The 23,564-nt window shown below is 40.0% G+C and overlaps 1 protein-coding gene across 2 annotated transcripts in view; it reads right to left on the reverse strand.

The window, feature by feature from the left end:
- DLC1 (DLC1 Rho GTPase activating protein) overlaps window positions 1–23,564 on the reverse strand; it is a 401,507-nt gene that overhangs the window by 44,117 nt on the left and 333,826 nt on the right. Inside the window, exon 1 of one of the 2 annotated variants that reach the window (XM_060136253.1) lies at window positions 572–983. The exons of the other annotated variant lie outside the window; for it this stretch is intronic. Within the exon in view, the coding sequence (XP_059992236.1) occupies window positions 572–608 (37 nt within the window). The 5' untranslated portion in view covers window positions 609–983. Of the gene's footprint in view, window positions 1–571; window positions 984–23,564 lie in introns of those variants that run through there. 2 annotated transcript variants of the gene reach the window in all.

Genomic DNA, 23,564 nt, shown 5'->3' on the forward strand with positions numbered 1-23,564 from the left:
ATCCCTAAATAAGATTCTCAAGAGAGTCAACGTTGATTTTGGACTTGTATGGTGAAGGACAGCAAGTACGGAGCCCGGAACGGTCCTCGAAGGGAAGAGAGTAGAAAGAAGATCGCGCCGCGACCCTCAGAGCCAGAGGCCACCGCCTGGGATTTAGAAAAGAATAGAAGGGCCGCCAGCGCAGCTGGGCAGGAAGCCAACGGGTCCTGCGATCCCGGACCGGCCCTGCGCCCCCAGCCCGGGCGGGAAGTTATTGTGGGTTTCACTTCATCAGTCACGGTCGCCTTCCAGCCCGCAGCCCTTCCCGGAACCCACCGGGCGTGCCGGCCCGCGGCCCCCAGGGGTCATTACCCGAGATTAAGACCTCCCTCCCCGAACTACGACCCTTGTTTTCCCCACACTCCACCTCCTCTACTCCAAGAAACTCGGGCGACTCGGTTCCGAGCCTCCTCGGAAAGCGCTTCAAAAGCACAGAACGTCAGGCACCGACTTGACAAGGCAGGGTGACATTTCCTCCGCGGCGGGTCCCCTCCGCAGCTGGCTCTTGCGGCAAGGCACAAGTCTAGCTTACGTGTTAGGATCATGGTGTCCGGCTTCTCTCTGCACATCAAGTGCGGCGGGGGACGGCGGGCGCGCAGTGGGGAAATCGAGGCAGCCCCACGCAGCTCGGCTCCGGCGCCCGGACCCACGGCGGCACCCGAGACGCGCGACCCAGTGGTCCTCAGCGCATCCTTACTCGCCACTCCGGAAAGAACTTGGTGTCTGCCCGAGATCGAAAAGGGAGAGCGCTCAGGGAGCTGGGCGAGAAGCCCGGGAGCGCTGGCTTCCCGGGAGTACGGCCATGGCCAGGACCAGAGCGAAGCGCCCTCGCACTAGCCGCTTGAGCGCTCTGCCTCCCGCGTAGCCAGCCGGCCGCGCCCTCCCGCACCGCCCACCCCTGAGTGGAGGGACCAGGCCCTGCGCGTCGCCTCCCCGCTGCCAGGGTAGCCAGCAGCAGCCTCTCGCAGGCCTCAGGCCCCACCCCGCTCTCCCGGCCCCGCCCCACCTCGAGCTCAGACACCTCCCCTCCCCTCCTCCCTGCGGCCCGACTTGCCCACCGCCGCCTCAGGCAGTTCCCTGGCCCCGCCCCTCCTAGCTCCGCTCCGCCCGGCTCCTCCTCCGCCAGGGTCTGGAATGCTTTGCTCCTGCCCGCGAGTCTGCAGGGGGAAGCCCCTAAAATTCTCCCAACTATTGGCAAGACAAAGACTGGACCCAGGAGGCATTTACTTGCTGGGGAGGTCTGGGCTCCACGCTGGGACACCACGCACTTTCCCCCTCATCTTTTTCTTGGTAGCTTTGCACACTTTTTTTTTTTTTTTTTTAACCTCTGTTATTCTGCCTCTCTTCCTGATGGGAACCGCATAAATTCCTGGGAACGGAGGCGAAGTGGGGAGGTAGGGGTGAGTCAGTGTTTCGCCATGTGTAAAATGGGGAGAAGAGGACCTGTCCCTGGGACATTCATCATTCATTGCTAAGGTGCACAGGGGTACAGAGCAAAAGTAAATAACTGACACTGTGGTAGAGAGGGACAACTTATACTCAGCACGTGCTGACTCTGCAGCGTGCAGTCAGAACCAGTGTTTTCCAAACCAAGGCCCTTGGGCCACAACCCAGTGCGGCTCCTGGAACTGGTAGAGTGGACTCTAGGCTGCAGAATTAGAATCTCTGATGTTGAGAACCTGCATTTTTTACAAGCCCTCAGGTGATTCTGGTGCACTTTAATTTGAGGACCCCTGATATAAAAGGAAGCCTCATTTTAAAAGATCACAATTGACTATAATCTTTGTAAGATTTTTAAAAACTCAGACCAGGATTGCATGAAAATTTCCTTTGGGGCTAATTGATGCTTTCTGCCTATTACCGCTGCGCAAAGAAAACTACTAACCTAAACTCATTCATTCAACAAATATATCCAGAGCATTTATTTACCATGTGCCAAACACTGTTCTAGGCTCTGGAGATATAGCAGGGAACAAAAAATATAAACATCCCTTCCCTTCTGGAGTTTACTTCCTAGTGGGGAAGATGCACAGTAAACAAAATAAATAAGTGAAATATATATAGTGTCTTAGATGGAGATACATAAAGGGTAGGGAATATGGAAGCTTGGAGCAGAGTCTTTTTAAGTGGGGTTAAATACAAATGGGAGAATTTAGTCTCTTGATTATAGTTTAAAATGTATTGATTTCATAGCTGTGTCTTAGTTGACATACGCAAGACTCTTTTTCACCCCATTTTTTCAAAAACAAAATAAAAACACTCATTTCACCACCGACTTCCTTATTTACCCAAACCAGAATTGGGCTCTGAAGAGTGGCATCTCTGGAGGGCGAGGGGTTCCTTTACTTCACAGGTATTTCCAGGGCTTTTACCTACTTAGAACTGCTGGGGACACCAAAATAAGCAAGGGCAGGCCCACCTCTGCCTGCTCAGAGTTTAATCTGCTGAGGAAGCAACAGGGGCTTATGAAAAAGAGGTGCTGTGAGGGCCCCAGGAAGTGGGGACCTGACCTGGCCCAGAAAGACAAGAAGAGGGAGCTTCCCTCTGAAATTCGTAAGCTGCAGGAACTGTCAAAACACCCACAGTGGGCTTCCCTGGTGGCGCAGTGGTTGAGAGTCCGCCTGCCGATGCAGGGGACATGGGTTCGTGCCCTGGTCTGGGAGGATCCCACATGCCGCGGAGCGGCTGGGCCCGTGAGCCATGGCCGCTGAGCCTGCGCATCCGGAGCCTGTGATCCGCAACCGGAGAGGCCACAACAGTGAGAGGCCCGCGTACCGCAAAAACAAAACAAAACAAACAAAAAAAACCACCCACAGTTGCCAGCAAGGGGGAATGTGATTCAGGGGATACTGGAAAAGTAAAGGCAAGAACTTTCAATTCCCTGCATGACTGTGTTGAGGAGTTTTAAAAATCCTTAACAGCAATAAACAGTGAGAAGCCACTGTAAAGGAAGAAGGCATCCCAGGATCAGATTTGCATTTTGAAATCTTCGTTCAGGCTGCAGTGCGTACTTCGAACTTAGGAAATAGGAGTATACCACCTAAACTTCTCTTATACACTAACTTCCCTTATTTATTAACAATCCAAACCTCAAAGTTACAGATATTCTAAGCATCTCCTCCAAAGCATATCAATTCTCAGAATAAATTCTTAATATGTATTATTAGCTGGGTGAAGTTGTGGTGTTTTTTTTTGCGGTACGCGGGCCTCTCACTGCTGTGGCCTCTCCCGTTGTGGAGCACAGGCTCCGGACGCGCAGGCTCAGCGGCCATGGCTCACAGGCCCAGCTGCTCCGCGGCATGTGGGATCTTCCCGGACCAGGGCACGAACCCGTGTTCCCTGCATCGGCAGGCGGACTCTCAACCACTGCGCCACCAGGGAAGCCCTGAAGTTGTGTTTTAAGTGAATTGGGTTTCTAGGGTCTGTGCAATCTTGATGTACCACCTGCCACTAAGTATTCATCTTCCCAGAATAGAACCTGCTAATCTTTTTGTCTCTTCTTGTTCAAACCTCATTCCTTTTTCCTTGATCACTGATGTTGTCTCCTCTGGATCTTCTCTCATTTCATTCCCTCTCTCTGGAGGTTTGTGAGATATGGATTGCTCATCACCTAGTAGTATTAATAATTCCCGACACATTTTCCTTGGTGATGCATTGGTCTGCATTTGACCTTCCCTGAATCTCATCATTTTCTTCCATTCTTTGGTTTATTGACACAGCCTGTGATCTGGGCCAAATCCCAAATTTTATTTTTTAAATTCTTACTCCTGTTAGAAATGGACATGCTACATTTTGAAAACTGCTACACTTGTAGAATATGGTTGAAAGCAGGACTCTTGGAAAAGGCCACTTATCAGCTGTGTGATGAGTATATTATTTAGCCTCCCAAACTTCGGTTTCTTCATCTTTGAAAAAAGAGGTTTAAACAATGCATATCTCATGAGGTTTTTAATGAGGATTGAAAAAGCTCAGGAACATTAGTGCTTGGCACATAATAAGCACTCGACAAGGCTAGACATTATTATTATATATTACTAAGTGTTCACATCAAACTAAGCCATGCAATTAGTATTTAAATAATCATCTAGGAGAAGATGAAAACAAAACAAGACCTTGACTTCAACCTTTGGGAATCTGAGGAGCCTTTACAAACTGGGGGAAGGAAGAAGTGAAAAGTCATTAAGAGTTAAACAAACAGTGGTCCTTTCCAGATGAAAGAGGGTCCCCAGGACAGAGCAGAGTCCTTCCTCTCCATGTAACCTTCAACTCATCACCCATGGTGTCATTTGTCTGTCATTGGAAGATGCCATTAGACTGGGTTTGTTAGCTGATGCATGACATGAGATTTGGGTATTGAAACACTGGACTGTAAGAGGCAGAGATTAATGTAGCACATTTCCCAGCCCGCAGTATATATGGTCTTCTGGTACCCCTTCAATACATGAGAATAAAAAGCCGTCACAAATTACACCAAGTTTTTTTGCTACCGTTGTTGCTGCTGTTAAGTATTTGCTCTCAATGGAGGTTAAAACAAACAACAGCAAAAGCTTTGACATGAGGACCTGCGCTGCTGCTGTTCACTTCCTGCCACGCTGTTCTCAGTTGGAGCATCAGTTTCAGGAAGCTATTCACAGGGATAGCTGTGCCCTGTCATCTACATGGATGTTTCCACATTCAAGTGTTGTATTACCAAGGCCACAAAAATCACAGAGCGAACTCCTAAGCTGCATGACAGAAGGCTGAGTGGCTAAGTGGGCTACTCTCTGGTTCCTACTCTATTTTAATGATTACTATTAGATATCATTGATATTGTCCAAGGGCATTTGTCCTCTTGCATTTTTTCCCACATTTTTTCCATTAAAGAAAAAAGAATAAAACTTAGGTGTCTACAGGCACTCAGGCAGGTAATGCTGGTGAGGGAAGCAAGTCACAGTGGGATGGTGAAAAGTGAGGAACCCAGAAGCCCTCCAAGAAGCACTGCCACTCAGGCTCACTTGGTTGTTGGCTGTGTTAACACAGCAACCCATTGTTCTGGGTTTAGAGATTGTTTTTCAAGAGCCCATAGATTTCTAAATTTTTATACCACACGTCCCAGTTTTTAGATGCTGGCACTAATTAAAAAAAAATTGAAACACATGCCAAGTAATTTCAACTTTGGGCTTCATTTAGCCGTGGGGCAACTAGTTTAAACCTCTGCTCTAGTGATAGAAGCCAAGCAATCTCTTTGGAAATTTATTTCTCTCCCACAGGAACTAAAAGAGTGATGCTTGGAAAATGTAATATAATTTGTGTTCAATGGAACATTGTGAAATGAGTGCGGAAAATAGTTTTTTATTTGTAATGTTCGAAGGAAATATGACAAATAGTAGAAAGTTGTTAAAATAATTTGTAAACAGTATCCAATTCAGAGAAATAATTAAATTTGAAATTTAATGGTTGTCCTTAAAACATTCATTTATGGTTAAGCTTCCATGAACCAAGTCTGGGTTCTTTCCCCACCATCTACCCTGGTATTTAGCCTTTTCAAAAATATCTGAAACCCAGATGCCAGGGGTGTAGGATGGTGAAAGAGGAGAAAAAGCAAGCGTTTAGGAGGTGAGATAAATTAGCCTTCTTTTAATTCTACCTAGAATAGCTCTCTTATTCAGTCAGACCTTTTTTTGACTACATCTTTTGAACAAGTGAAGTTAAAAATATGGGGAAGGTTAACTTAATCTGTCAGTGATAGTTTTAGTTCAGAGCGGGGAGTCCCTTGTTCCTGCATAAGTGTGATATAAATCTACTTTCTGAATAATCACTTAAGCCCCAAATACGATCTAGCCTGGCACAGAACTTTTATCATTCAACAACAATTTATTAAATCCTAGAAAGGCAGTGTGCTGATGAAACAAAATTGAACAGGAATAAATAAATCCTGGGATGTCATGTAGAGCATAGTAACTATAGTTAATAACACCGTGTTGCATATTTGAAAGTTGCTAAGAGGGTAGATCTTAAAAGCTCTAACCATAAGAAAGAAAATTTTTTGCAATGATGTGTGGTGATGGATGTTAATTAGACTTATTCTAGACTTACTGTGGTGATCATTTTGCAATATATACATATATTGAATCGTTACGTTTTACACCTGAAACGGATGTAATGTTATATGTCAATTATATCTCAGTTAAAAAAAAAACTTCGGCAAATGACCAAAAAAAGAATATAAAAAGAGGGCTTGGAGAAGAAAGCTCTTAGGTAGAAAGTAGAAATAGATACAGTTCTGTCATAGTTCACTGGTGGGTTGGACATAATCCTGATTTGGTAAATCAGTGGGCATGCTTTCCTGAGATAATTACAATATTTACAGTAGAATCTCCTTTGAAAGGCTATTTCATTTAATAGTTTAGATAGCTGATCAGCCCAAGGCTTCACAGCTCAAAATGAAAGAGAAGGGACCCCGGGACACCTAGTCAGTGCCTCTGCCACCTCCAACTGCCATCTGAGCTTCACCAAGGACTGCTCTGAGTCTTTCAAGTGGCTTCTGACAACACAAATGTCAGGCCAGAGAAAAGTAAAAATTGCGATACTTTTTGAATCCACAAAAGAAACTGGGCTACTTTCCCACTGAATTAGTCAATTTTAATGGCATGTTTTTGATTCTTTGTTTATTCTGACATTATCCTCAATAGTACAGTGTTTTTTTTAGTCTGTAGCACATAATTTATTGAAAGCTGAACAACATTATTTTATAAGAACTAATAATATTTAATATTTTGCTTTCTTATTATTTCACTTTTATGATTATAAAGTATTTATTGTTAAAAAGTTTAGGAAATAGGGAAAGTATAAAGAAAGAAACAAAACTCATAATCACACTACCAGAGACAACTGCAGATGATTTACATTTTTATGTCTCTCTTCTCAGTCTTTTTTTAAAAAATAAATAAGTAAATAAATTTATTTATTTATTTATTTTTGGCTGCGTTGGGTCTTCGTTGCTGCACACGGGCTTTCTCTAGTTGTGGCGAGCGGGGGCTACTCTTTGTTGCGGTGCGCGGGCTTCTCATTGCAGTGGCTTTTTTCTCGTTGTGGAGCACGGTCTCTAGGCACGCGGGCTTTAGTAGTTGCGGCACGCAGGCTCGGTAGTTGTGGCTCGCCGGCTCTAGAACGCAGGCTCAGTAGCTGTGGCGCACGGGCTTAGTTGCTCCAGCAGCATGTGGGATCTTACCAGACCAGGGCTCGAACCCGTGTCCCCTGCATTGGTAGGAGGATTCTTAACCACTGCGTCACCAGGGAAGCCCTCAGTCCGTTTTTTAGGACAGATACTTTTATTGTACAGCATTGGGATCATAGAATATATTGTTTGTAATATTTTATTGCACTTAAAATATTGCTGTATTGAATAGAGGTTTTTATAGTTGCTTCGTATACCTTCTTATGGATACGCAACAAATAAGTTAAATGTTGAACTTTAAATTTTTCACCATTTTTCCTTTAGTGAACATCCTTGTATAATAAATTTTAAAGAGCAAGAATGGTAATTTCCGGGACTTCCCAGGTGGCACAGTGGTTAAGAATCCGCCTGCCAATGCAGGGAACACGGGTTCAAGCCCTGTTCCAGGAAGATCCCGCATGCCGCAGAGCAACTAAGCATGTGCGCCACAACTACTGAGCCTGCACGCCACAACTACTGAAGCCCATGTGCCACAACTACTGAAGCCTGCGTGCCTAGAGCCCGTGCTCTGCAGCAAGAGAAGCCACCACAATGAGAAGCCTGTGCAACGCAACAAAGAGTAGCACCCGCTCACTGCAACTAGAGAAAGCCCGCGTGCACCAGCGAAGACCCAACACAGCCAAAAATAAATACATTTTAAAAAGAAATTTAAAAAAAAAGAATGATAATTTCTTTAGGCAAATTCACTTACTTTGACTTAAGAGGTCAAAGGGTATTAGGACATTTGATATATATTTCTGAACTAGAAAGTAATTACCTATTTTACATTTTTACCAGTGTTTGAATGTACCTATTTCTCTTCATGTTAAGTATTGCCAGCATTATAATTTCCATTTCTTTTGCTAATTTAATAAGCAAAAATATATTATCTCATTATTGTTTAAGTCTATGTTTGAATACTAAATGGGATAAATTTTTTATTGTAGTAAAACATACATAACAAAATTTATTTTAACCATTTTTATGTGTACATTTCAATGGCATTAAGTACATTTATATCATTGTGTAGCTATCACCACTATCCATCTCCAAAACTTTTTCATCTTCCCCAGCTGAAGCTCTGTTTCTATTTAATAATAATTCCCCATTCTTCTCTTCCCCAGTCCCTGGTAACCACTGTTCTTCTTGCTGTCTCTAGGAATTTAACTATTCTATGTACCTCATATAACTGGAATCATACAGTATTTGTCCTTTTGTGTCCATTCCTTTTGTTATACTGGTTGAGTATTTTCATATTTATTAACCAGTGGTAATTTTAGGATTTGCCTATTTAATCTCATAGCATTTTTTTGATGAAGCATTTTGTCTTTTCTTAGCAATATTAACCATTTGTCATTTATTATAAAAATATTTTTACTTGTTATCTGCCTTTTAAGATTGTTTATTTATGATACTAAAAAATTAACAAGATTCAAACAAAATTCAAAGATCTTATTTGTTTTTTTTAATGATTAACTCGGTAGTTTTCTCTATGTGGTTTGAAGCCAAAAATGCTAAGACACAAAATCAATTTGCAAAACAAGGTCACTTAACAGGTAGGATTTTTTGCTTTAGTTATAGGTTTCATTATTTACTCAAAGAAATATTCTAGGTGTCTTATTTGATTTTTCTATCTACTCTAGCATCACATACAGGTGCCGTATATAGAGTAAGCCCTCCGTAAAGATTGCAAAAGGCTGGCAGGGTCAGTGTAAAGGTTGGAGACCTAGGGGCATTGAGTTTCCATAGTTTTGAAAATCTGTGTGAAATCACCAATGAGTTTGTTTTTACAAAGGAGATGTTTTGTGTTCACTTGAGTTGTAATGTGTTGCTTTTCTTCATAGCAGATTGGGTCCTAAAATAAAAATACTGTGGCATGGGTTTGGGCGACTGCCTGAAAAATAATAAACAATTCTCTTTCTCAGCTGCTAATACAGCATGTTGGCCATTATAGTGTTATTTCTGGAAACCCCTACACAGCTCCAGATCATCAACTTACTTTAATGGCCAACAGGAAAATGAAGCCGCAGTAAGTTGTCAAGCTTGGCTTTTCATGAATAACTAATTCAGTCAATTATCTCTCATGGATTCAGCTGAATTAAGCTGTACAGGGGGGAACTGCAAGGCACCAACTTAGACATTTTAAAAATAGCCCCGGCAAGAAGAATCATGAATTGTGAAAGACTGGCGATTGAAGATTTATCAGAAGACAGAGTAGATTGGCTCTCTCCTATACAAATATTCTACTGTTGGACTCACAGCTACTTCTGTGCTGATTATTGTTATCTTTTTGATGGGTTGACAAAACAAACATATAATAAAGGTAAATTTCATAACAGAGTTTTCCGGGTCTGAGTTAGAAAAATGAATCTTTGAGGGTCTGTAAGTCCATGCATGTGTAGAAGAAAGAATGCTGATATAAATCATGTTCCTGACCTGGTCACACATATTATCAGTGACCTTGAGTTGCTCACATAATAATATCGCTTGTTCCTTGGTTTATTTTTAAAATTATATATATTAGATATATATGATATATCAGTATTATACTTTATTACATATAAATAAAAATAGATATAATTTATATGACAAAACAAGGATACTGGATCATTTAGCTAAGGATTTTAGGTTGAAGACATAATATAATTTGGAGGTAAACATTATCACAGGTAAGGTATTTAACTCAGAGAGGTTACTTAGTAGCTTGCTTGATTTCACACTGCTAATAACTGAGGAAGCAAGGACTTGAATCTGGGTCTCTCTGCAATGATAATCATGACCAGGGCTTTAAAGTCAAACTATGTGAGCTTGGAGCAGGATTTCAGGTCTTGCCTTTACTAGAATGTAAAATGAGGGGATTGGACCAGATGTTCTCTCCGGTCCCCTCAGCCATCTATAGGTTCTCGTTTGTCCTGATTTACAGTGTAAACCTGAACTTATATTCACATTCACTTCCTTGTATAGGGCTCTAACATATCCAACCTTCAAAAACTCTACTAATTAAAAAAAATGGTGGAAAGAAAGAAGCATCCACTCTGTCGGCCACCATGCCTCATACCAATTCAAAACAGAACATGGTGGGCTTCCCTGGTGGCGCAGTGGTCGGGAGTCCGCCTGCCGATGCAGGGGACATGGGTTCGTGCCCCGGTCTGGGAGGATCCCATAGCCGCAGAGCGGCTGGCCCCGTGAGCCATGGCCACTAAGCCTGCGCGTCCGGAGCCTGTGCTCTGCAACGGGAGAGGCCACGGCAGTGAGAGGCCCGCGTACCACAAAAATAAAATAAAATAATAATAATAACAAAACAGAACATGGTGCCCCACTGAGCATGCTGCTGTAAAACCCAGGGCTGCATCTGCTGTGTTAGAACTCTTTTCCCATGAGAGCTGGTTTCTCTAATTAAAAAAAATTAGAATGATAATTTCCGGGACTTCCCCGGTGGAGCAATGGTTAAGAATCCGCCTGCCTGTTCTCGGAAATCCAGAAGTAAAGCTTTTTTCCTTCTTGGACAACTCTCTTGACTATCACTGAGGCCTCACGAGGTATGTGGTGTGGTCCCTATACTTGCTCATGAAATTCAGGCCATGCAGTTTAGTTTGGTAGACTTTCAAGGCGCTGCACACAAATGACCTTCTTATAAACGACCTCTTCCTTTTCCGTTTCTTCTGTGTCATTCCTCTAATTTGCCAATCATATTTTGATTTTAATCTTCCCATCCAGATTTTTATTTTTTTTAAGATTTATTATTTATTTATTTTACTTTAGTTTTATTTTTGGCTGCGTCGGGTCTTAGTTGCAGCAATCAGGATCTTCGTTGAGGTATGTGGGATCTTATGTTGCGGCACACGGGCTCCAGGGTGCGTGGGCTCTGTAGTTTGTGGCACACACAGGCTCTCTAGTTGAGGAACGCGAAATCAGTAGTTGTGATGCGTGGGCTTAATTGCCCCATGGTATGTGGGATCTTAGTTCCCTGACCAGGGATCAAACATGCGTCCCCTGCGCTGTAAGGTGGATTCTTTACCACTGGACCACCAGGGAAGTCCCCCACCCGGAGTTTTAAATGGAATGTTTCTATTTGTGTGATTTCTTTCACACTTTTCACTAAGAGTAATTTTCCACTTTTCATACACTTAGTCACTCTTCTGAAGTTATTCTCCCTTCCAAGAAACCTATTGTGATTATTATAAAAGAATACAAAACCACCATCCCAAACTATTACTGATAGAATATTTTGGACCCATGCCTTTCCTCACAGTGACACAAACAGTTTTAAAACAACTACCAAACAAATAAAAAGATGACAATGCGTGTGCTGGCTGTCTTGTTTTTATGCACTACAACCTGCTACATCTGAGCCGTTATCTAATCTGTTTGGTATGTAACAATACTCTTCATTTGCCTAGTACTCTTAAATATAAATTTCATTTCCCATAACATTCAGTAACTGAGCAAGATATTTTGTTGTATTTTCTTCTTATCTTTTTCTTCTCTCACCTTCCTTCTCCCACCTCCCAAACATGTTTTTTCCCTTTTATAGCCCAACTATTTTACATTCTGGAAAAGGCAAAACTATGAAAACAGTAAAAAGATCAGTAGTTGCCAGGGGATAGAAGGGAGGGAGGAATGAACAGGTGAAGTATAGAAGACTTTTAGGGCAATAAAACTACTCTGTTTGATACTATAATGGTGGATACATATCATCAAACAGTTGTCTAAACCCATGGTATGTACAACACCGAGAGTGAACCCCAATGTTAACTATGGACACTGGGTGATAATGATGTGTCAATGTAGGTTCATCAGTTGCTATAAATGTACCACTCTGGTGAGGGGTGTGGATAAAGGGGGAGGCTATACATGTGGGGAGGGGTTGGAGTTATATGAGAAATCTCTTCCCCTTCCTCTCAATTTTATTGTGACCCTACATCTGCTGGAAAATATGAAGCCTATTAAAAAATATAAAAGAGGCTTTAGGTGAACATGGAATATGAAATGATAAGGTCACACATAAGTGTTTTGGTGTCCCAGAAGAAGTGAATATAGAGAATGGAGCACAGAGGCAATGTCTGAGTTCATAGTGACTGAGGATTTTTCAGGACTGATGAAAGACATGAATTCATAAGCACAGGAGGCACACAGTATACCAAGCAGAATAAATAGAAAGAAATCCACATCCAGATACCATTTAGTGAACCTACAGAATAGTATAAGAAGAAGCAATCTTAAAAGCACTTGAGAGAAAAGAGAGGTCATCTACAGAAAATGGCAATTAGTTTGATGGCATACTTCACGACAGCAAAAATGCAAGTCAGAGAACACTGGAATATGTTCAAGTTGAGAAACACATAGCGAGAAAGAGAGAGAGAGAGAAGTTAACTATGAAGTATGTGCCCAGAAAAACAATCTTTTAAGAATGAAGATAAAAAACATTTTCAGATAAATAAGAATAGAGGCAGTTAACAACGAATACAACTTTACTAATGGAGATTTGGAAAGATATACTTAAAGAAAAGGGGGGGCTTCCCTGGTGGCGCAGTGGTTGAGAGTCAGCCTGCCGATGCAGGGGACACGGGTTCGTGCCCTGGTCCAGGAAGATCCCACATGCTGTGGAGCGGCTGGGCCCGTGAGCCATGGCCGCTGAGCCTGCGCGTCCAGAGCCTGTTGTTCCGCAACGGGAGAGGCCACAACAGTGAGAGGCCCGCGTACCGCAAAAAAAAAAAAAAAAAAAAAAAAAGGGAAAATGACCTTAAAATCTGAGATTCAAGAAAGAATGGAGAGCAAAGAAAAGGTAAAATGCAGGTAAACTGGGAAAAAAACCCTTCTATGGAAAATAAAAATATTATTATTAATAATAACAAGTTTAATTTGTGGATCTTAAAGAAAGACAATTCTAGAGACAACAGTAAGTCAGGAAGGAATAACTGGAGTAGAGTATTCTAAGGTCCTTGTGTGTATTTACTGAGTATGCATAGCAAAATTTCAAGAACAATCTCTAGATTAGAAATGGTCCATTACTTCTAAATTAGTATAGGGAAAAACTAGAATATGAAAACAAAGATTTTTAAATGTTTTGAGGCAAAAAAGGCAGATCATAAAGACATAGGAGAGAGCAGGTCAAATGAAAAACACAAAATAAGGGGGCATATGTGTTCAAATATGTCAGTATTTATCAGTAATAATAATAATAAATATAAACGGTCTCAAGTTGCCACTTAAAAGCTGAAACTTATAGATTACACTGGTCTCCTAAAAATAAAAATCCAGCTATATATTGTTTATTTGAGCTACATTAAAAATTTTGGGACATGGAAAGGCTTAAAGTAAAAGCATAGAAAATAATATACCAACCAAATACTAAGCAAAAAAAAAATTAGGGTAGCTATGTAAATAGAAATAAAAGGCTTTAATCCAAAAAGGACTCTAAATGGTGAAGAGTTACTGCATAGCACTAAAAAACTCATTTAATGAGGAAAATAAAGTGATTCTGAAGTTGTGTGCCTCTAATAAAATAACCTCAAAATTTACAAAGCAAATATTGGTAGAATTAGAGGGAGAAACTGACAAATATCATATTGGTGAGAGATTTCAACAGACTTGAAACCTATTCTGGATAGGTTGAGCAGACAAAAAAAAAAAAAAAGTAAAATAAGAAAGTTTTAATGACCACATATAGATATATCTGTACCCATCAATAAGAACATATACATTCTCAACACTGCAATATTAAGACCAAACAAGCAAAACAAAACCACTGACCATATAAATACTAAGCCATAATGCAAATCTCACATTTTAAAGAAGTGGTATCATATCAACTCCTGTGGTGGTTTTAAAACATGCCACAAAACCTTTTGCAATCCTCTCATCAAATGATGGAATCAGTGTCTCCTCTCCTGGAACCCAGGCAGTCCTTGTGACCTTCAATGACTAGAATGTGGCACAAGGGCTTCTCCTTTACTTCCAAGGTGGGTTAGAGAAGGTCATATAGCTTCAGCAAGTTTTTCTTGGACAGTTGCTCCCTCTGGAGTCTTCCACATAAGAAGTTTGGCTACCCTGAGTCCCTAGAGCCTCCAAATGGAAAGGCCAGAGAGTGAGAGATGCCAGAGGAAATCCAGCTGTTTCAGCCCACAGCTGTTTTGAGTTTTCCCAGCCCAGGCACCAGTCATGTGAATGGAGATCCTAATTCCAGCTACCATCTGACTGCAACTGCCCGACAGACCCTGAGGAATGCCTAGGAATGCCTAGCTGAGTCCAGTCAACTCCCAGATCCATGAGGAAAATGCATAAGTGATTGCCATTATTCTATGCCCCTGTCTTGGGATAGTTTGTTATACAGAAATAGATAACCAGGACAGCCACATTCTCTGGCCAAAATGCAATTAAGTTAGAAATCAGTAATGTCAATACATATTTTAAATATTTTTACTTATAATTTAAAAAACTACTAAATATCTCATGATTCAAGAAGAAATTATACTAAAAAAATTTAATACTGAATGATAGTGAAAGTAATGCATATTTAAAAATGTGAAATATAATGGAAACCAGTATTTGATGAAATATATAGCTAAATTATTTATATTAGCAAAGAAGAAAGGCTAAATATTAATTAAGCACCCAGTTTATTTTTTTATTTAATAAATTTATTTATTTTATTTTATTTTTGGCTGCGTTGGGTGTTTGTTGTTACGCACAGGCTTTCTCTAGTTGCAGCGAGCAGGGGGCTACTCTTTGTTGCGGTTCACAGGCTTCTCATTGTGGTGGCTTCTCTTGTTGCAGAGCACGGGCTCTAGGTGCGCGGGTTTCAGTAGTTGCGGCACGCAGGCTCAGTAGTTGTGGCTTGCGGGCTCAGTAGTTGCCATGCGAGGGCTCTAGAGAGCAGGCTCAGTAGTTGTGTTGCACAGGGCTTAGTTGCTCTGTGGCATGTGGGTTCTTCCCGGACCAGGGCTCGAACCCGTGTCCCCTTTATTGGCAGGCGGATTCTTAACCACTGCACCACCAGGGAAGTCCCAAGCACCCAGTTTATAAAAAGAACAAAAGAATGAACTCAAAGAAGGCAAAACAAAGGAATTAATAAAGAAAAGAGCACAAATTAATCAAATTAGAAGATATGAAAGGCACAGAAAACAAATAGTGAATAAACACATGACAAAATGCTTAAAGTAGTTAGCAATAAAAAAATGCAAGTCAAGACCATAATTAGCTACCACTTTACATGTACTAGATTTACAATGGAAAAGTCTGGCAATGCCAAGTGTTGGAAAGATGAGAACCCATATATATTGCTGGTTCAATCTCCTAGGAAAGCAGTTTTACATTCATTTTAAAGCTGAATACTGACTATGCTATGATCCAGTAATTCTTCTGCTCTGAGATTTGTTCCCTAGAGAAACTCTTGCATCTGTGCATCTAGAAAACTCAAGAATGCTTACAGTAACATTGTATTAGGAAAAGCTGGGAATAACCTAAATGTCCATCAACTGGAGAAGAAATCTTTTAAAATGGCGTATTTATACAGTGGAATATTACACAGCAGTGAAAACGAGTGAGCCGTAGCTACATGCAACAACACGGACAAATCTTTGAAACAATGTTGGGTAAAATATCAACATTAAAAATAAAGTGCTTACATGGTAAAAAAATTTCATAAAATATGAAGGGAATAATAAATTCAGCATTCGGGACTGTGATAGCCTCTGGGGTAAGGCAAGGAGATGAGCTAGGGAAGAGTGTATGGGTAGCTTTAACAGGAAAGGTAATTCTCGTTATTCAGTTGGGTTTTGGGTTAGTGGCTGCTATCTTATTATACTTTATAATTTATATTCACATATATTTTCTTGTTGGTATTAAATATTATGTAACTAAGATTTTAAAAGTGAAATAATCCTGGAGAAAGTTTGCTTATTATAACGATAAGAAAATCAACTTTAGAGTCAAGGTCCAGATTTGAATCCTGAAGGTGCCATTTATTTGCTGCTTTACCTTTTGGAAAAGTTACTTTATTTTCAAATCTTATTTTCCTTGTCCATGACATGGCAATAATAATACCTCCTTCGGTAGTTGCGAGGATTGAAATAGATTATGTTTATAAAGGGCTCAATATTTACTTATATATGAACTTATTAAGAAATAGGAACTGAAACCTTAACTCAAAATCTGTTTTGGGGGTATCTGTGTGTGTGTGTTTTATCTGTTCAAGCTTCTCAACCTACTATGATATTATTGTACTAGTTATCCTCTGTTGTAGTGTTATTATTGAAAAGTTCCAGAACTAGTGAATTAGTGATACTGAAAATAAAAACCATTAACTTTATAATATCTGAATTTATGTCATTCAAAGCAATCCCCTACACCTATTTCCTCCTTTTACCTTCATTTGCATTATGAAAAGGTAAATAATATTAATAATAACGATAATGATAATAGTAGTAACAGTAATTTGACTCTGTAAAGGAACATCTACTTTCCAACGTTAAAATTTATTCCTATTACACAGCGTCTAAGACATGGGACTTGCATGCATGTTTATTTCAGTTCTATGTTTTTTTTAAAAAAATGTGTCATATTTCTATTGCTCATACTATTAGAATGTTTAAAGTTGGGAGGATAACGTCCAAGATAGGGTTATGGAAAGGTTTCTAATACTCCTTAGCCCAGAGGTCCAGAGGGAAAAGCAAACCAGGAAATTGAATCTGGAAGTGACAGGACATTCCTGGTTAGTTTTGACTTAACCTGGTCCTAATCTAGCCCTGCTCCGAAATGACACTTTGAAATCTGAATTGAATTTAGAAAGAATGAAAGAACACGATCAATGTGGTATAAATTTTAAATCTCTCTGGGATGATCAGTCTCATGCTAGGCGAAATGAGGGCAAGAGCTTTTATTAGCATCCTCTAAACAGTGTTAAATATGAATTTACCAGCTCGCAATTTATATATTTTTTCTTTATTTGTCTCTTAGGGTGGGTTTGCGTGTCTGTGTCTAGGAGCTACACTTCAGTCAAAAAAATGTTTTTCCTCATGAGGTTATAATAGAAACTGAACGCATCAGTCGAATCTCTGGGATTCTTGCTCAGAACTGAGCTTTTAAATAACAGTCTCAGTCTCCTGGGGGAGTGAGAGATCTAACCAAAAACCCTGACCTAAATAAATCTCCAGGGCAGAACTGAAGAATGGCAAACTTAGGGAAGCTAAATTAGTATGCATGGATTTTCTTTTCCCCTTTTCAAAATGAATGTAGTGCTTCTTGGTACTAACAGCTTTGTGACCCAAATTGTTCTATCCACACAGCTTTTATTCCATCACCAACCTCAAATCTTGGAATCAGAAACGGAAGTTCTTTCATGCTGATTTTCAGATCTTGTGGCTCATGCTGACAATGTTTCATCTGGATATTCCACAACTAGGAAGAGGCAGGAGCCTTTACCTGAAAATTGCATGTGCAAAGGAGCAGATCTACTGCAACTGAGGCTAACGTTTAAATGGCGTTTGCTGGGATCCTCTGTGACTGAGAAAAGGAGGGTGTCAGGGATGCAGCACATCCACCTTAGGTTTCTAGGCCACTAACAGCCAAGCAGGGACTATAAGGAGAAACTTCAACTAAACCCTGAGTGTGTGTGTTTGTGTGCAGGTGACATGATACATAAATGGGGCACACACACGCTGGCATTTCTTCATAAAGGACTTAAGAGGGCTTTTCCTAAAGACTTAACCTTAAGCTTTTAGCCCTGATGCTCTCATTTCTCACTCTTCCAGGCATTTCCTGGAGAGCAAACACCCAGTTTGATCAGTAATAATGCGAATAATATTTTTTTATGATGCTGATTGGAAATCTCTCAGCAGAAACAAAGTACAGAAGGCACAGTCTTAATTCCTAGTCTCCTGACAAAGCTTAACTCAAACAAACTTTCAAAGCCCCTCCATTTGCACTTCCTCATTCATATCCCACCCAGGAATCAAGCTCTTTTTTCCCTAGCTTCTTGCTCATATATGAACCCTATTCTTTTCCTTTAATTGCCCTGAAATTCCAAAACAGTGCGACTAAGCTGACCCATTACAGTCTAAGCATTAATAATCGCCTCATTTCCTACTCCCAGAACTCGCTCTGAAACAACCTCTTTCTTTCCTAGGGACAAACTATCTGACTCAACTTCTTCTCTTGCCTCCTAGCCCTTTATTGAGGCAAAGACCAGATGACCGTTAGTTCGTAAAAATATTCATATTTGTCCTCTCTCCGTCTACTCCTCACCTCGTTCTACACAATCTGATCTGTGTCCTGCTTCCTGGCTCTATGCAGACCCAACTACAACTTCACTCTCCCCAGACAAACACAGACAACAGTAATGTTACTCTAGTGCTCTTTGATGGTGGATGACTTTTTCCTGCATCTTCAGAAAGGCAAAGAGATATGTAAACTCGGTCAGCCTTCCCACCAGCTGGAAGAACATCTGTAAGTAGGAAGGAATGAGATATAAACAAACTTACATTCCGACTGGCTGGGGCTGGAATAAAACAGGTGACTGACTGTGAGGCCAAAGGCTCCATTAACAGTCACCAGGGTCATCGGGCCTCTTGTTTGCACTTGGTTTGGGAAGGCTTGCCTAAGTGAATTACTCGAAAAGTCTGAAATTGAGACTCCATGCTGGTGGTAACCACAACGCTTGTTTATAGAACTCTTCCAAAGGATGTAACAGGCATTTCCCAAGATCTGTCAGCACTGGGCCAGGATTAGATCAGCCATTTGTCTCTGAAGGGTGTAGTATTGGCCATGAGACCAACACCACCTAAATGTCTTTTGCAGTCTGGGGTGTATACATGTATGTACAGTAAGTCCCCTACATATGAACCTTCAAGCTGTGAACTTTCAAAGATGCGAGCATGCGTTTGCATGTCCAATCACGTAAGTTAGTTCACGTGTCTGGCGTACACTGTCACGTGTGTGCATCCTCTACAAGTGGTTGTGCTTTTGTGTACTGTACTGTACAGTACTGTATAGAGTACAGTAGTACAGTATCCTTATAAACAGTACTGAATCCAGCAAGGAACCAGAACCTGTGCCATCCGCGTCAGGCATGAGGGAAATGGCAGCTCGCCCTCCGTCTCCTATTGCTGATGATCCTTCAGCTCTACCATCCCCCACCTCCTCTCCCTCCTCCAGTCAGTAACTCTTCTTGCCTGTTCACTCGATGCCAGCCCCTGTATGCCAGCTCTTGTACTGCACTACTGTACTTTTCGAGGTACTGTACTGTAAGATTAAAAACGTTTTCTTTATTTTTTGTGTGTTTGTTTTTTATGTATTATTTGGGTGAATAGAATTATAAACCTATTACATTACAGTACTATATAGCCGAATGTGTTAGTTGGGTACTTAGGCTGACTTTGTTGGACTTACGAACAAACTGGACTTACAAATGTGCTCTTGGAACAGAGCTCATTTGTATGTAGGGGACTTTGTGTGTGTGTGTGTGTGTGTGTGTGTGTGTGTATGTGTGTGAATATATATCCCCCCAACCCTCTTAGCAGCTTAAGAGAAACATATAGGAAAGACAGGACTATGGGTTGGGTCTGGGGAGGATCTTCTTTTATTACATACCATCTATTTTCAACAAACATTTTTTTTAATTAGAAAAAGTTTAATTAATGAGTGTTTTCTTTTAAAATTCATCTCACCCTAAATGTAATCAAGGAGTCATAACCAAGGAGAACTGACAGAGAATAATAATTGTAATGGCTTGTCCAGCAGGCCCAATTATTCCTTTAAAGGTATGTTTCTTTCTTCTAATTACATTAGACAGTGATTGGAAGGATGGTAACTAATAATAAGGGTTTCATTGTCTCTCTTTTTTTCTTGGTCGCCCCTACTAATGACTTACTATATGGTCCTTTACAAGGAGCTCTGGAGGAACCCTGGTGTGGAACCCTGGTCATGTGGCTCACTGGGACAGACATGAGATTGTCAGACACAGGACTGGCTGTAAACGAAAGGAGCCTGGGATGGCTTTAATATCCTGTGAGACAGAAGCATGACAGATTAGTGGGGAGCTCCTTCCTTCTCAGGAAACCAGGCCTCTGGCTATAGCTTTGTCTTAGCTCAGTCTTAGATCTTTATAAACACTTTCCCCTGAACTTTAAAGGACCCATGCTTTTCAGTAACAGTTTAATGCCCATGAAACAAAAACTCAGATAAAGGGTTCAAACATAAAATCATATTGAAAGGTCTGATTTCTCAAGATACTTTCTATAAACTCAGACTTCACATCCAGAAAAAGATTTCAATAGCGAACTTTTTCACTAGAGAAAACGCCAGTCTTAAAAATGCTTGAGCCTTGGTACATGATTTTGAATCTCAATCGTTTTAAAGAAATACAAAAACTTGCTCCACTAGGGACTGGTAGTCAAGACCCTCTGTTAAGAGTCCTGGATAAGGGATGTTTAAAGATGGAGCAAGGCGGTTGTGAGGTAATAACTAGAATTCCAGGGGTTGGAATCATATGATGACGAGATATCCAGGGAAGATGAATTGTAGAGAGGGGAATGTGAATCCTTATAAAACACGGATAAAGATCTGTGGGTATATGTCTGACACAAAAGAAGACTTGAATATATAAAAACAAGCACATGATATTTACTTGGGGAGACTCAATATTTACATGTCAGTTCTCCCTTAATTAATCCATCAATTTAATGAAGTACCAATAAAAACAACAAGAGTATGTTTTAAGAGTAATGATCACTAATATGCATTACATGTTATGTCAAGTACTTTGTACTTTCTGAGTGTTACATTTCTTAAATAGTTCAATCCCTCAATAATCTTATGATTATTCGTTTCCTTATTTTATAAATGAAGAATTTAGGCAGAGTTTAAGCAACTTGCCTAAGGTCACACAGCCAGTAAGCAGTAGAACTGAGATTCTTAACCCAAGGGTTCAGGCTCTAGAACTTAACTGTCATCCATACTTTCAAGTCAATGGAACTGAATAGTGAGTCTAGAAATTGACTCAAATACAGGAATTTAGATGGTATTAAATGTAGCACTTCATAACAGGGGAGGAAACGATGGATGATCATTCAATACCTAAAGTTGAGGTAAGTAGTCATCTGGAAACAAATAAAGTTGCACCCTAGCCCACTCTTTACTCCAAAGTATTTTTCAAATGTATCGAAGATTTTAAAATGTAAAATGAAAAGAAAACCATCTGAAGAAAATCCGGGTGACTGAATGACAGGAGTCGGGGGAAGACGCTTAAATTTTATACTATTGGCATTTATTGTCCGTTAAAATTAATTACTTTAAAAGAGAAAGAAAAGAAAGTGGTAGGGCTGCCTAACTGTGTGTGTTTGTGTGTGTGTGTGTGTGTGTGTGTGTGTGTGTGTGTGTGTGTGGTGTGTATTAATGCTAGTGCTATTCAGACCTGCTCCTGAAGGAATAGATCTCTGGAGGTTTACCCAGAAAAAGCTGACTGTGTAATAATAAGTAATATTACTTAGTGTAATAATAAGTAATAGTCTTGTGTCTATTCCTATGGGATGTTATAGATGGCTCACTTCTTATACTTTCTTATTAATTGAACAGGATGAACTTTTCCTCCAGGTTACTGAATACAATGTGTGAGTTGCTTTGACTGAGAGACAGTGCTAGAATTTGAGGCATGCTTTGGAGAAGTGCGGTGCCTATAAAAAGTGGCAATTATGCCAGACTTTCTGCAGTATACATCCTGGTCCCCAAGACGTACTCTCAAACGGCAGATAGTAGTCAGTCATTGCTCACCATGGTTGACAAGTTTGTGTGCTTTTCCTGATAGGCACTATTCATTCTTTTGGGTTCATTTGCAAGTTTTTCGGATAGAACACAACAATTCTGAGTTTATAAATATATATCCAAAAGAAATGACTCAGTAAATTCGATGGGTTTTAATGATGTCTCAAATAAACCTTAATTAAAGAATCTTCATTTAATGAAGTTACAGGTTGTTCTCGGTAAAGGAAGAAACGGTTTTAATTTGCATGGGATACGGAGGCAGCAGTGGGAAACAAGCTGAACTGTTCCCAGTCAAATATCAGTTTTTTAAAAATTGGATTGATTGTAAGCTCTGATATGAAATGAAATGAATGTTGTATCTTTATTATGCGTAAGAAATGGCTGTATGCAACCACTTGGGGCCTCTTCATCAATTATCTGAAAAGCTTCTGCCATTTTTGCTGTGGGGAATTAGCTGGTAAGAGGAATTTGCTTTAAGCTTATGACCTAATAATAAGGCTTGGAACTATGGGGCACTACACACTAAGGAATTTTCCTTCCCACTCTGTTGCCTTTGTACATTTTCCCTCTGCTGGGAATGTTCTGTTCTCTGCTTTAGCATTTTTAAAATTAATTCTTTATTACACAGTTACACATACAGAGTGTGGAAAAAAATAAACAATACAAATGATCAACAAAGAAAAATATAGAGAAGTAAGCACTATTAATATTTTAATACGTAGATAAGGGAACCCTATTACATTGTATCAATCTCTTTTCTGCAAATTGAAAAAACGTGCATATACTATACGCTCCCATTTAGAAAATCAAATACAGAATCAAATGAACTCAAAAGTGAAACTCCCCCATTATTGAGGTAGCTAATATGGTTATTCAAATAATTTTCTATGCAATTACTAGTATATTTTATATATTCTCTCTATATTTACATAAACACATTATTTTTTGTTCACAAATTTCTATGTGAACTGTTCCACAACTTGCTTAAAAATATACATATACATATATATAATGTACATGTCTTCATGTCAATGTATATAGATGTACCCAATTTCTTTTAAAGTTTGTATAGAATTCTGTTATATGGCTATATCCTAATAATTTAACTAGCCCTCTGTTGATGACCATCTCTAACATACTGTACCCAGTTTTTACTGCTACAACCCTGCTTCAGTAACTATTCCAGTGCTTGTGAGACTATGTGGTTGGACATCAACATTTTTAGTCTTAGAATCTTAAATACTATAATTATAATAGATGTTGTAGTTTATAAACTATTTCAGTTTTAAACTTTTAATCTACTTATATGTTACAGAAAAAACATGTTCACCAAAATCAGATATTTTCAATGCTTCAGTAGGTACCCTAAAATATTGTGATAAATGCTTTCAATTAAAGTTATGTATTCTAATATTTGTTTAATAAGTTTCCCTGTATTTTAAATTATGTTGTTTACTGTACTAATTTGTAATTTGAAGGCCCTCATAATAACTTTTTGAAAATCTTGCTAATTTAGGGTTACTCCTTATTTGAGATCTCCTGCTAAATAATACTTATGGATGAAAACTCAATA

Source organism: Lagenorhynchus albirostris, chromosome 21 (assembly GCF_949774975.1).
Source record: "Lagenorhynchus albirostris chromosome 21, mLagAlb1.1, whole genome shotgun sequence".
In the NCBI taxonomy this organism is placed as follows: Eukaryota; Metazoa; Chordata; class Mammalia; order Artiodactyla; family Delphinidae; genus Lagenorhynchus; species Lagenorhynchus albirostris.